The sequence below is a fragment of the Oreochromis aureus genome, linkage group 2, assembly GCF_013358895.1.
Source record: "Oreochromis aureus strain Israel breed Guangdong linkage group 2, ZZ_aureus, whole genome shotgun sequence".
NCBI lineage: Eukaryota > Metazoa > Chordata > Actinopteri > Cichliformes > Cichlidae > Oreochromis > Oreochromis aureus.
Genome location: NC_052943.1, coordinates 14869910 through 14888160, shown reverse-complemented (window position 1 = coordinate 14888160; position 18251 = coordinate 14869910). Strand labels below are relative to the sequence as shown.

General features: G+C 39.0%; 1 protein-coding gene across 6 annotated transcripts in view; it reads right to left on the bottom strand.

Moving 5' to 3' along the window:
• mid2 (midline 2) overlaps positions 1-18251 on the bottom strand; it is a 155265-nt gene that overhangs the window by 25704 nt on the left and 111310 nt on the right. For 5 of the 6 annotated variants that reach the window (XM_039618942.1, XM_039618952.1, XM_031752906.2 and 2 more), the window contains 4 exons: positions 13402-13509; positions 7606-7754; positions 6370-6497; positions 4876-5019 (listed from right to left, as the gene is read on the bottom strand). In XM_039618942.1, coding sequence (XP_039474876.1) covers positions 4876-5019; positions 6370-6497; positions 7606-7754; positions 13402-13509 — 529 coding nt within the window. The remainder of the gene's footprint in view (positions 1-4875; positions 5020-6369; positions 6498-7605; positions 7755-13401; positions 13510-18251) is intronic. The other variant, XM_039618958.1, reaches the window with a different exon arrangement.

Here is an 18251-nt window from a genome sequence, read left to right as displayed (position 1 = left end):
CACAAGGCACCACAACCCCACTTCTCCTCCTCATGGGAAGGCCAAGTCTGAAGATGTGGCCAGGCGAGAAAAAGGAGAGAGACAGGATGGCACTCAAGTGGGAGCATTTAGCCACTTGGAAAGTTTGAGAAAAATACTATGGTAAAAACTCAAGTGGCAAACCGGGCTAAATGGATTTCTCCATTTCTCAGTTTCTCCTACGAATCTCTAAGGACTCTGTGGCAGCACACTGCTGAATATCTGAGTCACTCAGTCTATCATAGCTGAAATGGATCCTGATGTTTCAAATGGCTAGGGCACTTGAGTTGCATGGTTAGATGGAGAAATGTCAGGCCACATAGAGGAGAAGAGACAAGAGGAGATGAAAAGATTAGAGAGGCACAGGTGTTTGTGTGTGTGTATTTGTGTGCGTACGTGCTTGAATGTGCACGATTATGTACATTAATCACATCCTTCTCATATCAGTAAGTGGTTTTCACCTCCCCTATGTACCCATTATCCACTCTGATTTTCACCAGTCCATCCGTTTGTTTTCTCCTTGGCAGTGGCCTTTCTTTCACTTCATTTACGGCGCAATAGCCATTCGGTTATAGTGCTGATTAGAAAACAAAAGCTAGATGGTGACAAATGCATAAAATCCCATTTAGGAATATTATGTTTGTGTCATTCTAAGGTATAATATAACATTTCTGCATTTAAATGTCAAAAAACTGATTAGAGGAATACTGCTCACTTGAATACTAACATGTTTTAAATAACATTCAAACCCCCCCAAAATCCACATTTATATTTAATGTAATGGTGCCTCAAATTTTAGTCAGTTGCTTTTAGCATTATAACAAGTCAGTCACAGAGCTAATGATTAGAAACTATGTAGAAAATAAAACAATAAGCATAATTTCTGCCTGTGTCCCAATATGTAGATTTTTACTGGCAATAGTGTCATAATCTATCGCTGCATCATTTTACTGCCACGCTGTCTTTTGCTATAAAGAAATTTGAATATTGAATATGTGCATTTAAATTTTCCAATAATTTTATGAAAGAAAAGACTGTTTTTTAATTTTCTGTAACGTATAAAAACCTGAAAGGGATGACAGTCTGTTTGACTTTAAAGGATTCAAAAAGAAGAACAAGAAGACCTCTGCTCTGGTTCCTAAATGAGAGAAGTGACCCAGAAGTAGCTGTGTGGTGACCAAATGAAACAAATACTAAGAAAAGTAGCTTCATTGCTTCCTTTATTACTTCCTTTAGCAGAGGATGCACTGGATCATTGTTAATGGAAGGAGAGGAAATGATGCACCATCTCACTCTTCACTGTTCATGAACACACGTATCAAAACTGACAAAGTGGTGCAGATCAGCTAAATGTTAAAAGTAAGTAAGTATGTGTTCTATTGCATATCATAACCTACTGATATACTTAGAGTTCTAAAAAAAATCCTTTTAAATGCACTGGTGAACTATAATAATAATGATAATAATAATAATAATAATGATAATAATAATAATAATAATAATAATGACTTTATTTATAAAGCGCTTTCAACCAAAGTGCTGTACAACTATTTGAAACTAAAAAGATAAATATATAAAAGCGATACATAGAAATACAAGTAAAAAACACAATACAAGTTAAAAACAGTAAGAATTTAAAAACTAAAAGCCACAGAATTAAGACATGTAGGATAGGGTGAACAAATGTGTCTTCAACTTAGTTTTAAAAACCTCCACAGAGCATGCCTGCCTAATATCTTGAGGGACGTTGTTCCACAGAAACGGGGCACGAAAAGAAAAAGCACGCTCTCCAATCGTCTTTTTTCTGGCACTAGGAACCTTTAGAAGGCCAGAGTCCTGAGATCGTAGAGCACGGGATGGAACATAAAGGTGTAAAAGGTCGGAGAGGTATGAAGGTGCCAATCCGTGTAAAGCCTTGTAGGTGAACAGCAGGACCTTAAAATCTGCTCGAACCTGACAAGGTAGCCAATGAAGAGATCTCAGTACAGGGGTAATGTGCTCAAATTTCCCAGTACTTGTTAAAATGCGAGCAGCTGCATTTTGCACCATCTGTAAACCTCTAAAACTTTTCTTTGGTAGCCCAGAAAGAAGAGCATTACAATAATCAATTCGTGAAGACACAAATGCATGGACAAGAACCTCTGCAGTGTCGCTTGACAAAACTTGTCTGATTCTGGCTAACTGTGACTGTATTGCTGCTGTAATAGAATCTACTGCTTGTCAAAGAGTCGTATGAAGTCTTGCATGAAGAACGTAGATTCAGGCTATGCACGCTCTTAAGATAATGAGCTTGATCAAAATGTGTTTAATTTTCTTTAAAATTCAGTTTGCATTGGTAACGTCCATTGCTGTATTACTGGGATTGTGATGGATGGATGAAGGGAATTTTATTTGGGTCCTTTCCAAGGAGCTGGAAAGGAGTTACACTCCTCAGCAGGAAAATACATTTTATTCCTTTATTGGCTAAGCAGGTCAAATTAGTGTGATTGCAGGGTGATCTCCTAATAGCGTGCTACTTACAAAGATGCAGCCAGTTCATTTTGATAATAACTACCATTCTGCCAAGAGCAGCGCAACTTAGCGGCTCAAAAACCAGCAGTCCTGATGAGGAAGCATGTAATCTGCTAACCTAAATAATACAGTCTAAGCACGGGTCTTAAGTATGTGTTTCTCACTGATAATGGCAAGGCAATTCAGATTAATGAGAGGAGGCAAAAGGAGAATCAATATGTTTTTGATACAGGGGATAATTCTTCTGATAGAAATTGATGTTGCCTGTTTGTGGTGCTGCAGGTTGAGCGTCAGCTGGAGATGTGAGTTGTTATAAAGTAATTCAGTGTATAGACCTGAAATCTGTGTGTAACAGCTGACCTGTGTGACGTGTAGAAGAAGACCAAATATTATCTGTCATCAGATCCAGAGCCCTCCATTTGTTAATGAATATAGTGTTAAAGTACCATATACAGAAATGTATGCATTGCTTTTTTTGGTACCATTATTATTCAGGAGCAGAATTATTTAGGGCTTGGCTCTAAACATTCAGGGTGAGGACCGGCTGTAAAAGTCCCGCCTTTGTAATGAATGAATCTTCTCAACATTGCAGGTTCAACATGGCGCACATTTGGCGTGACATTGTTACTGCAAGTGCGGCCCGTTTCTCTGTGCACCACATTTGAAATCCTCACCAATTCTCCTACACACCTGTCATTGAGCCTTTACTTGATCTCATGATGTTTTTAGATGAGGTCAAGAAAAAGCGGCCAGGAAAAGGCGGCAATATTTCAGATTATAATACTAGAATTAAGAACCTGCTGAGTCAGCTATGTGAAGGTGATAGTGGACTGTAATTTGCTCTGAAAACTAAGCATTTGCTCTTATAAACTGCAGTATGATCTCTGTTCTATTATGAAACACCTCTAGTAATTGCAATTCATATCTAACGGGAAAAGCACTGAAAGCAAAACACTTTCATCATGGTCGTGTTTAGCTAGATTAAATCTGTTTGATTTTTGCCGACTTTGATCTGCTAGCAGAATAAATGTTTGGGAAATATCACGAGTACATTGTACTGTTACAGCCCTGAAATAAAAATGTAGTACTCATATAGGGATTGGGGTATTGAGGATTGATGGGGAAGGTTAAAACTGTGAAGCTATGATCCTCAGTTTTTGTGTCTGCTGAGTTTTCACACTGCTTAAACAAATATGTGATACTTAAACCTATCTCCTATCTCAGGCATCCCCTTGTGTTACAGTATGCACTGTATGCCCTATTTTATAATGAGTACTCTTGATAACTCAGCTCCATCTCTCTAAAAATACAAGCATGGAAAACAACAAAGACAAAAAATCCAGGTTATCCAACACAGCTGGTATAAAATATTGAACATATCAACATAAGACTAAGTAATGCTGAAATGACTGCAGTGCTTTGTTTCTTGAACCTGAAGAGAGGTCAGTGAAAATGGTTTGCTTAGTGCTTCTGTGTAGGTAGACGTACATTTTATATATATTTTATGATAAAAACTAGAAGATTCTTATAACACCACAACAGCAGCAGGGTCACACAATTCCAGGCTACAAACACGGGCTGTAATTGAGGATGCAACTAAATGGAGAAGAAATTAGAGCTGGTGGCTAGGCAACAAGAAAAGGAAGGAAGTGCAACAGAATGAACAGCCTGAGCAGAAGCAGTCCGTGAAAATATTGTGCAGAGTCAGTGGTCCATAGAACTGCAGTCGAAGAGAAGTTGTCAAAGTCAAGTGAAGTGCATCATGCACAGTGCATTAAAAGAAACGCATAAACAACGGGAGGGCTATGTGACAGCCAGTGGCACCAGATTCATTTCAGATGTGGGGGACTAGAAAAAAGTCAGAAGCCAATAAAATTGATTTAAAACTATTGCAGCATGTCAGCTGTCCCCTCTCATCCGAAAAATGGTTGGGGGAGAAAGTAACTGTGGATGGTTCTATGTGAGAGAATGCAAAATTCATGGGACTCCTAAAGTTTTGCTCAGTTTCAATTAGCATCTATTCATCCATACTCTCCACTTATCCAATTCAGAGTGGTTGGAAGGCAGGGTAGACCCCGGACATGTCACTAATCTGTCACAGAGCTAACACATAGAGACAGACAACCAATTTAGAATCATCAAATAACCTAACCCCGTGTCTTTGTTCTGTGGGAGGAAGCTGGAGTATCCAGAGGGAGCCCACAGAGACACGAGGAGAACACTGAAACCTGCAACATGGTGGATTCGAACCTAGGACCTTGTTACTGTGAGGCAGCAGCATGTCCAGTGAGTTTGCTCTGCCTTGTTCTTTACTCTTTCTCTCTATCGAGTGTGTGTGTTACTCACTGATGAAGTTTGTTTGGCCCGTGTAGATCGTGTACTGCAGCTCATAGGAGGTGACGCTGAACTCGTCCTCAGACGTCCAGTGAACAGTGATGGTGTCGTGGGAGGCGGTGCACAGCTCGTCTCTTATAGATGGAGGGTTGGGAGCTACGTGTGGAGGAAGCAAGAACACGGTCAAATAAAATAAATGTTAGAAAGCGTCATCATCAGCGTCATTTTGTCAGAATTCTCAGAAATATAATACGTCTCAACAGCTGCATAAAATTTTTACTACTTGAATTTGACATGAAGTGGATAAGAGGTGAATGTCTTTCTAAAGGGGAGTTTTGTGTGTTCGTAAGGTCTTTCAGACATTCCTTTTCATTTATCTGAGGGCATATGAATGTGTTGGCTTTGTGTCAGAATGAAAACCCCGGTCACTTTTGTAAAGATCGCGATCACACCCTTTCTTGGTCTGACCTATTAATATTTAGGCAGCACATTCAATGTGGAAAAGTCTGAATGGCACGGAGCCATACAGCAAACAAACGAATAGAACTTCTGAACAGGTGTGAGCCTGTGTTTTGTTTTGGCCAATGAAGACTTTAATTAAAGAGAGGGTGTCGACATCCAAAAACTGATGACATATGAGATCAGGGTTCACAAAGAGCAAAGTACAAGATAACAATGTATGAGGAGATACAGCAGAGTTAGAAAAGCTTCCTTTGTGCTTTTTTGTCCAACACAATCTTAGATAACTTATACTTTGTAACTGTCATAGACAGCATGCGCATTTGTTGAGTTAATCTGGCGTTCCAGACTTTTCTGTCTGAAAGGGAGACAGCTGAGGTGCCACGAAAAGCAATAAAGTCAACAGAGGTTGAAGTTTTGAAAGTTTTGAAAGAACCATAAAATAACATTACTCTCCTCCCTCAGGAAAAGATAGGTTTGTGTATTTTGGTTTCAGTTGCTGTCCAAATTTGAAAATTGAAATCTGAGGATAACTCGCGTATGTGAATTACAGAATGTCAAACAGGACAAACGTGTGTTTTCATCCTGCCTTCCTCCCCTCACCCCTAACCAGTCACGCCAGATCGCTGCCCCTACCTGAGCCTGGCTCTGCAGGAGGTTTCTTCCTGTTAAAAGGGATTTTTTCCTTCCTACTTTCACCGAAGCACTTGCTTTTAGGGGGGGTTATGTGACTGTTGGGGTTTTCTCTGTTTTCTTTGTATTGTATTTCTTTGTAGGGTCTTTACCTTACAATGTAAAGTACCTTGAGGTGACTGCTGTCTTGATTTGGAACTATATAAATAAAATTGAATTGAATAAGTCAGCAAAGTTGTGTTTTCCATGTTTGAAAAGGGCTTGAAAATGTGACAAGGCTGGATAGTTTTCTTAACTTATAGAGAACAGTTTTGTTCTTCGAAACAGTGAATAAAAAAAAACAACAAAAAAACAAGACAGCAGCAGGATGACTGTTAACATATCTACTGCAGATTTGACAGGATGTGAATTTACCTGTTAGGTAATCTAGTCCTTCCAGAATCTTCTTCTCTCGGGAGAAGTCAAGAGCAAAGTTGTCAAACGCCTCGTTCAAGTTGACATCCGGGATGAGCACCTGCGAGGAAGCCGTCGCCATTGCAACCCTTTTGAGTTGTCAGGACACGGGGGCGAGCAAAGTAAATGTCAGCAGAAGGGTAGAGAAGGAGGGATGAGAGGTCCGATGAGGTGACGAGGAAAAGAGGGATGGAGCAGGAAAAGATGGGAGGTGATGAAGAGATGGAAAAATAAGAGCAGAGAAGTGAGGTGAGATGACAAGAGGAGAGAGGTGGTAGACATTATTAGTGACACGAAAAAGGGCGAGAGAGGGGAAAAAATTTAAAAGAATACAAACATGAAATTCATGGTCTCAGAATAAATGTCTACATCCAATCCAACTCGAATTCTCTGCCTTGGTGTTGTCAAAACACAGTCAAACCAGACATGCACTGACACACTTACTCCACAGTCTCTACAGCTTTGTGGAAACTTGTGCCTACTTCTGCTTTGAGCATCAGTGAGCTGTCTGTGGCAGGAGCCAGCCAGAACCACAGTGCTGGCAGGGTTACACAGCAGTGCAGAGTGGAGGACAGATCAGCACTAGTCCTTAAGTCTTCAGTTCCTCAGTAAAGAGAAACCAGTCAGTCAATAAAGTGCACGGCCAGGTGGTTGAAAGAAAAGTGGAGCCGAGGCCAAATAAAAGATAGTGTGCTAGCCGTGGCTTTTGCAAAGGTCTTTGTGAAAGAGACAGAGCAAAATATCTACAGGAGGAGGAGGAGGAGGAGGAGGAAGGAGCGAGGGTATTACAGAAGTGCGAGGGTTGAAAGGAAAACTGCAGAGCTGGCCCTTAAATGATAGATGATTTTCAACAGAGGCCTGACATTGATCGCACGAGCCAAAGACTTTTGATAAAATGCTGATTTCACCATCAGCCCCTTCAAGTGGATTTCACAGAGGTAAAAATCGAAAACTCATTGTAGGGCAGAGGTTTTGATTTAAAGAGTCAAAGACTTATTGCCAAATACTCTGACAACTATCATGCAGCCTGCTACAAGATGACACAACTCCACACGGAAAAAGCGAGACAAAAACCCCAGTCAGGATGACTTGTTGAAAGCCTCCCACTTGTCTGGACTATTAATAGCTATAATGAAGTGAAATTAGTATATTGTTGCAACAGGCAGGTGGTCTAAGTCGGTGCGCTGTTCCACCTACCTTTCGGCGACATTTCTGGCAGTCTGAAGGAAGCGGGCGTGGTCGTTCTCCTTCAAGCTCTGCTCAGCCTGTGTGATCAGGGCACTGGAGCGCTCCAAACACTGGCGACAATTTGCAATCTGTTGAGCCAACTTGCGCAGTTTCATCACCTGGAACAAACAAAGCACAGGTTGCCACGTTACGACACACGCGGTTCGTATTCATTTGCACACTGTGAGCCTTGAAGGAATACATCGCCCTTCTCGATAACTCGACTTTTACATTTTTAATTTAGCAAAGAGAACGCAGACGACATTGCCAGCACCTGGTCTAGTAAAAGATTCACAAATGCCACCGCGACATTCTTTACTATGCGGGAATCTTGACACGTACTCTATGTCTCTAATCCCCATCTCCAAAACTTAGACAAAAGTAGTTCACTGGTGTTATTGATCTTCTATGTTCATCTTCTGGGACTGAAAATAACTTTCTATTTGCTCAGGGCAACTTGTGTGCCTTCCACTGCAAAAATTCAGGAAAAAAGGATCTCAAAACTCCCTCTACATCCAAAAAAAAAAGAAAAAAAGAGCCCTCCTCTGCACTCCAATAATTTCAATTTGATGGATTTTTTTAATTCATTTTGACAGTAACTAAAAAAAGCCAATTGTGCTTTGCTTCCCACATTGGCACACATTATTGACACAAAGACAGCACTCTCTCAGATGATTTTTGCTAGGTGAACTTGCCATATTGCAGAGTTAACTGAAGTTTTAGTACTAAAGAAAAACAGACGCAGATATTCAAACACATACGGCCGAGCGTGATCAAATATTATGTCGTCGGAAGAATCTGAACGTGCAGAAGCAATTAGCAGATGACATTAGAGTTTATGATTAAGGATGTTTTTCTACTCACAAAAACAATAAAACTATAGAGTCCACACAGAAACGCAGTCACAGACACAGTTATCTGAGACATGCACCAGCAGGAAAAAGGAGAAAAAGAAGCAGAGGGCCTGAGTTTAAGTGAGTCCATTGGATCTTTATGCTCACATTGACCTTAATATCATGTTGCACAATCAAAGGGCAGATAGTTCTAGGTCACTGGATGAGGGGCACCAGTCTGTACATACATATCTATGTTTAAAAACTGTGAAACGAGGCCTGACAGGAAATGGATGAGACACTACTGTCTGTAAAAGTAACAGTTATTTCCCTCCTACCTAACCACACAAAAAAGACATCGAGCTCGTCTTTTGAGCACCTTGTAAGCACATCTACTGTGCATTCATGTGGTGCGCATGATTCAGATGTAGCAGCACAGACAAACAGGAAACTGCTGATTTTGGACCACATAATAATTTGCTTCATTTTCATCACAAAGCATCATGCTGTGCGAATCAAGTCAGGTCACGTTGTCAGGTCAGGATTCAGACACAAGCACGGCTTGTAAAGTCCTTTTCACTGTAATTTGTTAGTGCGTGTGCTTTAATGTCATTTCCCACCGTGCAAAAGGAAAGCCACGATGAGCAAATTTGAAATTAAAGTAATCTGTTTATCTTTATTGCTGCTCATATCCTGATCCTGGAAATGAACTTAGTTTGATGTAAAAAAACAAAAAAACAAAACAAAACAAAGGATCTTTGTGAGCGCTGAGACTGCCAGCAAGAGGCAACTGTAGAATTCAATACCTGCTTTAGCGTGGAGTGCTTCCAGCAGTTAAATGATTAAATAAATCATCTGTGAATCTAAAGGCAAAGGACGAAGTTAAGTCTCTTAATGCACTGAACGCATCATAATTTCAGTAAAGGCTAATTTGAATCTCTAACACTAAACAAAACTAAAAAGTTCACATGGTTAAAAGGTCACCATCAAAAGTTTTCAAGGAATCTAATGTCCACTTTCCTTCCCGCTGCTGGAAAAGCTGCTGCTGCTTTAGAAGTCTCATTAAGCTGGAGTCTTAATGGAGTTTTCAACTGACATCTCAGCTGCACTAAGTCCGCCATAATCTCTTGTCACTAAAAATGACATTTGAGCAGGTTGTTGACTGCAAAGAGAGGAGAAGCGAGAGGAGGTTTAAAGGATGAATTATTATTTGGCAACATAGGCCGCAAATAACAATTTTAGAGATGATTACTTCTCTCCTGCAAAATAATGGACAATATGGCACAGTCCGTGCCATATTGTCACGGTCTGTGACAATGTGTGTTCGTGTGTGTGTCTCTTACTTTGTGCGAAGCTTACAGTTCGTGATTTAAAGCTGAAATTGAACCTTCTAATATAATTTAAATACTCATGAGGTGATACTACAATATTTAAAGTTGTTTTTTAACCTTTTACTGAGTCATAAAACAAAACCAAAACTTTTTCAGAGGCTGAATTTTCTTAAAGCACAATCATAAATTTGAAAAAAAGCAATGTGTTATTAATGGCTTATAAACATAATACGTTTTCTCTCACTCCAGTTGATTGAAAAACATATTTTTGTAGCTAAGATTTAGCAGTGACATAATGGATAAATTACTAAATAGTCTTCTGTAGGTATTTTTGCAGCTACATGTATAACCCCCTGGTGGGCCATTAAAACAAATGCATCAGTCTTTCATACTGTTTATCAATGAAAGTACATGAAACCAGGATACGACTGCACACGAAAAGACAGAATCTCAACAACAGATAAATCCAGCCGATGCTGAGGGAATATGTTATCTGTAAATCATGGTAGCATGCAGTGCAATTTTACAAGTAATGACTTGCCATCAGTCACTAGATTTTGGATGTGGATCCTTAAAGTTTTACAGCCTTGATTTGCTTTTAAAGAAATAGAATAAACAAAAGTACAGCACTGAAAACACGCCAAAGCCAAAGGCTTTGTATGGCCGACCATCCATCCTGACCTGGCTCTGAGAGACAAATGTTATATTTGCACATTCACAAGAGGCACTTGTCACATAAACACAGAGACAGGTTGTTTAAGTGGTGCCAACAATAGTAATGCTGTTGTTTTTATGATGAGTCCCTACCAGGCATAAGCTTTTAAAATGAAGTTCAAATGACCTATGAGATTGTTAAAAAAAGCTAATATGTAACACTAAAAGAGTTTTGAATTGTTAATCCTTGGAGTTTGAACAGTTTTCAAGAAAAGGGAACAGAAAAGCGGCAGAATAGATGCTTGGAAGACAGGAAGTCATATGACAAACAAACACACACAAACAGAAACCCGGCCGTGGGAATAGTCTGTTTTTTGTTGTTGTTTTTTATTATGTGCGTGTGTGTGAGCTGGGAGAGATTAAGTATGACTGCTGAGTCTCCTCTGCAAGATAGAGACCTCATTATTAAGAAGTAAGGGAGAGAATGGGAGCACCTTGCTCACCATGATCAAGCCTGTATAATCCGGTTATTCTGTTGCAGAGTCACCTCTGAACACTTTCCTTTATGAGACTGTCCTCAACAGGAAGCCATCTCAGTACTTTGCTCATAAAATGTATAATATGAGCTGTGTTTTTGTAGCAATGTTGCTGTGTAAAATATCAATATTCATCTTATCCTTTGCTCTCTTCTACACATTTGAATTACTCAAGGCGCATTTGATTCATCTTCCCTGACCTTTCAAAGTGATGCATACGGGCTTCCTACATTTGACCGCTGTACCTTCAGCTGGAGAGCCTTTTACAGGCACAGACTCTCAGGAGAACAAACCTTGCTCTTTGTCTGCAATCATTGTCGACACACTCCTCTGTCTCACACACGCACAAACCTATTTTAGTCTTTGTGTTAACTGTTGGGAAATTTCTCTATGAAGCTCCTCTGCCACCTTGGATCCTTCACAAGCACTTAAAATTTCACCTCTGGAAGGGTTATTCAAGGTCAGAGGTGGGACAACCACCCATATACACATGGGCATGAGTACACACACACACGCACACAGAGCCAAATGTGTATCTGTCTGTGCAGTTGTGGACTTTCTAAAACAGCAGCAGGAGGTTCAGAACAGTCTTTCCTCCCATTTTAAATTCTTTCCTCACACATTCATGTTGACTGCCTAAATATGAGAGGGGCTGTTATCGCTCTTTTTTTATCCTCCGTGTTTTTCATTTCTCGTAAAGCCTGCATGTGGTGTATATTTGGGTAAACAAGCAGACAACCACACAAGTAGCCTTACAAATATATTCTGTCCACGCTGTTTTCATATTCATTCGCTTGTGCAAAGCGATGGTGGGTCGGGCTTTTTGCCTGCTTCAGATGGCAAGGCGACACAAGTGTTTGAAATATGAACTGCTGAAAACTGAATGATACGATGTAATATGAATTCACCGAAGTCATCGTCTCTCTCTTCTAAGTGCCAGCAATCACTGTTTTTGTTTATGCACGCTGAATAAAAGTGCGTGTAATCTTGGACTGATCCAGTTAATGACACACACAGAAGATCGTCCATCTATAACTCGTTTTGGCTGTAGGGTACATTTAGAGATACGCTAATACACCGCCTGGGGTTCCTTAACAACTCCCAGCAACATCATTTACAGCAAAAGATTTTGTTTTGTTTTTTTAAGGAACATATACATTCTGCCTGCCTCAGCAGACATTCAATTAATTAACTATAGATCTTATCTCAGGAGTTTAAACAATATTCAGTTTTACACTCAACAGTAACTAAAAATACAACATCTGGATGATAATCTTGCTCTGACTGATTAAATCTATTGGGACCTATTGTGGTCATTTACATTTTTTCAATTCTTGGACTCTGCAAGCGTGGCTGTGCATGATTCACAGTTCAAAATAATCCATATTTATCTTATCCTATCTTATACTAGGCCTTGGTGCAGCCCCTCAGTTCATCGAGTGTCTCCCTTTAGCGTCACAATCCCTTTAAACTCTTCTGATTCCTTGTGACTGTGTGCAGTGAACTTGCAGTCTCGTTAACTCTGAAGTGAAGAGGTTAGCTTATCAAATACATTTTTGAAAACCAGAAATCTGTTGCTGTCTACATATACTGAAATTCATATTAACTACTTACACTCATAGTCCAGTCAGAACCTCATAGATGTAAAACTTACATTGAAAAATTCCTCTACATAAGTAAATATTGTAGTTCTTTCAGGACAGTAGTTTAACTGCAAAATGGGATAGATGCTCAGGAATCTTGTTATTATATATAACCAGATTACAGACACTTGGCAAACAGTCGAGTCAAGTTCCCTATCGTAAAGAAACACATCCCAGGATGAGTTGCGCTCATCTGCACAGACTGATTACAATATCTTGGCAACCTCTCTGAATTTCTAAATTAGACAGCAATTATTTGCAAACCTTGACCAATCTGAGAGTAACTGCAGTCAGTCTAAGTTGGGCTGTGAGTGTTTGGAGACAGGTTGCCTTTCATGAGGTGACCTGGGCAATTGCTTTGTGATGAAACGTGGTCGCCGAGAGATTGAAAGTATTGCACGCTCATCCGCTGGTAACTGCAACTACTTACATTCAGGAAAAAAAATTCCAATAGTTGATTATGTTCATCTGGATTTAGCGTTTTCAGTGGGAGAAACGTTTTGTCACTCATCCAAGTGACTTCCTTCCTTCATGACTTCTTCAGATAAGTGAAGAAGTCATTTGGATGAGTGACCTTTTATTTATTTTTTATTAACCATAGTAGGTTCCCTTTAAGTTAATAAAATGCCAATACTGTTGTCTGCTAGCTTTGTTTTTTTTTGCGTCTTAAAGGTAAAAACAAATCAGTCAGTGCCACCTTTGTGATTGTACCTGAACTTGAATATTTTAGACTGCACTTAAAAAAATTCAGTTGAATATAACACTTTACCTTGGATTCTTTGATCTTCACGGCGATGACCTGTTTTCTCTGGCGAATGATCTCCACCAGCTCATCGCACTCCTCTACCAGCTTAGCTTCATGCATGGCTGTGTTCACCTGAAGAGAAGCGAACAAACAACTTAAGAAACCCTCACAGCCTCACTTTAAAGCCAAACTGTATATCCACTGACTTGCTCAGGTTCAATGTATCTTATATTTTGCTTTTGGTTTCTGATATCAAAAATGTGTCTGCACATTTTTTTTCTCCCTTGTTCACATGCTCTCTTTGGGAACTTTGTAACACTTTCGGAGTGGCAGCAAGGATCATTTGCATCATCGCATACAGAGCACGTCCTATAGTTTTCCATTTCATTAAGAATTCTGCACACCAGGAAAAGTGCCTTAAGCAACATGTGCACCTGGATTAAAAATAACATGTGAAGAACAAAACAAGGAAAAGTGATTTCCAACTCATCAGCTGTCACTGGGAAGATCATAGATCAATATATTAGATGCACGAATCCAAGGTTAAACAAAACAATTCATAAATACACATAAATATGGCAAACTAATTGGTCAGCCAATTAGGGGGCACTGCAGGTAGTGAGAAACCGACATCTTAATGTAGACTATAGATGGAATTTATTATTCATTTGCCAAAAATGTTCTTCTCCTTGCTGGAGGAAAAGTCCATCTCTCCTAATAAAAAGGGTAACTGTGCAGTTGGATTTGAAACACTGTTTTATACTTGCATGCAGCATGAATTTATTACAAAAACGGTGCATTAAATGATTAGAGTTACACTATTTAAAAAAACATGTTTATTTAACTCAGAAAAAGCCAAGCTGGATTATTTGAAAACTCAAAGGCACCCAGAAATGGTCTGTGGAGACATAATTAATTCACTCATAGAAAATGCTCACACCAAGCCAATTTAATAGATTCTGTGATTATTTCAGGACCAAAGTCACCAAGGCAACTCTTCATCAGTTCACCATTTCACGCCAGCACTAAATGAACATCCATCTTCAAATTTGTGTGTGTGGGTGGGTGAGGGTTTTTTTGGGAGACACTAAGGGTGTTTGCTGAATTTCAACAATGAACCACTATTAAGCGGTTTGCTCATTATGAAATATGCATACAATTACTGCAAAAGCTTTAGAACCACTTAGGGCCGGGTTTTAGATCATAAAAAAAGATACTCCAACTTCACTGTTGAACCAAAGAAGAGAACAGAAAATCTAAATGGGAATTTGTCCAGTGAGTGGGTTGTGATTTCTGATTCATTGTTTAGGGCTGGGCATAGCACATCAAGAAAGCACAGCAAGAAACCTTACCTGCTTCATCTGCTCTAATATTGTTTTTATAATTTATTATATTTCATGGTACAGTAACATAAAGATGCACAAAGCTCAAATCTATTATCTAAGATAATATTGTAACAGAGATGTAATTTACACCTGTGCAGAGATTTACTGTAAGTGCAACCTCTACACCTCGATGAGTGATTTTGTCTGTAGGAGTCACTTCAAACAATTACAGAAATTACAAATATACTCCAGAATAAAAAGAAATAAGAACAAACCAGCAGGGTGACAGTGGGAATTTTTCACCCAAACTGGCAACTTCAGAGTTATTGAGAAAATTCACACAAGACGCTAAAAATTTCACTTCAAATAAGACGTTTTCAGAGGCCACAAACATTCACAGAGAACAGTGTTCCTTGAGCTGCTTCGCTAGCTGCTGCAGCGTTTGTTGTCACAAAAAGCTACAGGTGAGTGTTTCCTGCAGGGAAGGGACTGTGGCAAGAGCACTTTTGTTCTTGGCTGGCAACCATAACACAGTACTGCACAAGGAGATGCACTGCGAGGAGAGGTGCAATGATGACATTTAAATCAAAGATCACAGCAGTGATAACAAAATACAGCAGAGCAGAATTTACAAAGATAAATGCTCATTTGGGATAAAGTAGATTTAAATGAGTGCAGTTTTTTTTTTGTTTTTTTTTTACATACAAATAAAAAAATTAAAATGACTTTAATCACCTTGATTAATAAGTGTTTTCTTTATGTTATTAAAAATATAGAGAAGGACATAGATTGCACATTATGATCTCTTATCACTGATCGACTGATATGATCAAAGGAATTTGTTGGACTGTGTGTTTCTAAACTGTTCAATAACAGAAAATAATCCATATATATACTTAGAGATGTCAACAGTACCAACGCCTACAGTACCTTTTCACACCAAATTGTGAGAAAGCAACATTACTTTTTTAGGTAATTTTTTTAGTACTGTAGATGGTATAGACATGATATGTATCGAGCAATGTAAAAAAAATACCGTTGGATTAGATACTTGGTTGTAGTGTCAGTGATACCAACAGTGCCGTCTTTGCCTTGTCCAGCTTTCTCACTTCACACAGCACAGCTGCAGACTGACAGACACATAGGCCCTCCCTTCACAAAGAGCTGAACACATCAACAGTAGCACAAAAATCTAAGCAAAGTATCTTAAAGCAGTGTTTCCCAACCACAACGTGCTGTGAGAAATGATCAGGTGTGCCGTGGAAGATTGTCTGGTTCCACCTGATTGGCGATCTGCGTGATCAGAACAGTTACATTCTCTTTCACTAGAGGGCAGTGCAACTACCTGCTCTAATTAAATGGGTTGCCAACTGCCAGTAAAACAGAAGATGATGAAGAAGAAATTACATAAAGAAATTACATTTGGTGGAGTGTGTTGTGACTTTTCTAATGTGAAATATGTGCCGTGGCTGAGGGTTGGGAAGCGCTGACCACCCAATCTTTATGAAGAACTTTGAGAGGTCAGTAAAGGTTCTGATTCAATAACACTTAAGTATTAAAGAGTTTCCCTCAATGTTAACCTGGCTGGAGCACATGTTAGCCTTAACATGAGTAGGGGGACAGCCAGTTAGCTGTAACTGTTTATCTACTATCACTCACCCCAATTAGCTAGTTCTCAAGTTATTATTAAGACTATAAAAACATTATTACTATTGATAAAGATTAAGATGATTAATTTATTGTTAGAAGTAGTTGCTCAAAAGTTTCCTCAAATATTTCAAGGGCACATTGCACACAATGCTGAGATGTGCCAAGGTTTTGGCTAACGTCTCTTTTCGAATTCCCTTTTTATTGCAAAAATATTCATTTATATCCGTCACACTATGTCCTATTTGTCATTTCTAGTAAATTTTGTACTAAAAATGTCAAATCTGTTATGTGTAGATGCAGAATTGGTTTATCCCTTGAGTTGGGTGCACACAGAGAAGATTTTTCCTGGAGGACTATTGCTCAAAACCACATTGAAAAAAAATGAAGAAATGCAAGGTGGTTTAAGACTTTTGCACAGTACTGGATCCTCTTAAGGATGGCTTTGAGCCAAAGTAGACCCTCACATGGAGAGCAAATCACAGGGGGACACAAACACAAAACACACAGTTCTGCAAAAAGCCATTTTATGACTGCAGCTTCGTAATTAAGCAGGATGAATGCAGCTATCCTGGGTCACTGTGAATTACGACTGGGCTACTTAGCAGCGTAGTTATGGAAAAATGTTCCCTCCTCGTTCCCCCTTCTCTCCGTCTCTCCCTCTCTTTTAACCTCACTCAAATTAGGCATTATTAGAAACCTCTGCAGGTACACTAAAAGCACTGGGCCAACTTCAAGTTAAGGTCTGTTATTGGAAGAATAACCACATATACCAAGTGTTGAGAAACCTATCACCTGCTCCTGCTCTTAAAATATTTGTGAAAACGAGTCAGGGTGCTAAAATTCAATAAAAATATCTCACTTTCAAATTTCTTAAAAATGTTTGGTTGATGTTAATTATGTTTAACACATGTTCTAATTTACTTTATTTATTCTGTCGTTGGGAAATTACTAAACTCTCCAACATCGGATAAATAAAAGTATTTGATTACAGTATATTAGGCAAACTAAATGGAATTATGATTTATTATAAGGATTATTACTTTAGTCAATAGTAATATAATAATGATGATAATATAGAATATCCTCCTCATTAATGCAGCTATGACTTATCTGCATCCTTTTCAGTGCTTTCTACTAATTATTAAAAGTATATCTGACAAGCATGTTTGTATATGCTATTATAATGACATTATTTTAGCGAAGGCAAATGCAGATATCAGCTGAGTAGTCTCTTAGTCTCTCTAATAAGCTACCACAGTTCTCATCAAGTTGACATCCTATAGCCTGTACTGAAACACAGCAAATAAACACCATATCTAGTTGATCTACTGCTGGTAATCTTCCTCAGATAAATCAAGACATCCAGCACAGAACTGTGCTGAGAAATGGAGAGTAAGACGGAAGAAAACAAATACAGTCCCAACAGTATGGGATGTTGAAATCCACTGTCCCACATTATTACAAAATGTTCTGGATTGTCCCCTTTCCTGACATATCACCGATCTATGTATAGGCACAAGTCCCAATGAGAGGTTCATTTATTTATTTATTATTTTAGATGTAGCTGATTCAAAGTAATTCTTGAAGCAAGTATTGCTACTCAGCAACCATCTGGTAGTTATTTCGAATTAACAAGACTAACCCCCCAAAAGAAAAGATAAGCGATACTTTAATGGGACATAATGCATGTATAAAATCACCAGGGAAATCTGATTAAAGTTAGCTTAAAGTTTGTCGACTTTATTTCTACTACACATGCAAAAGGTTTCAGTATGTTACAACTTCATTCAGAGCTCAGTTCATCCCGACAGAACAAAGTCAATGTCATTCACTACATGGATAGAGTAAAACAAGAAAAACAGGAAGTATCTACATCTCTACTGTGACTCTCATAAAATT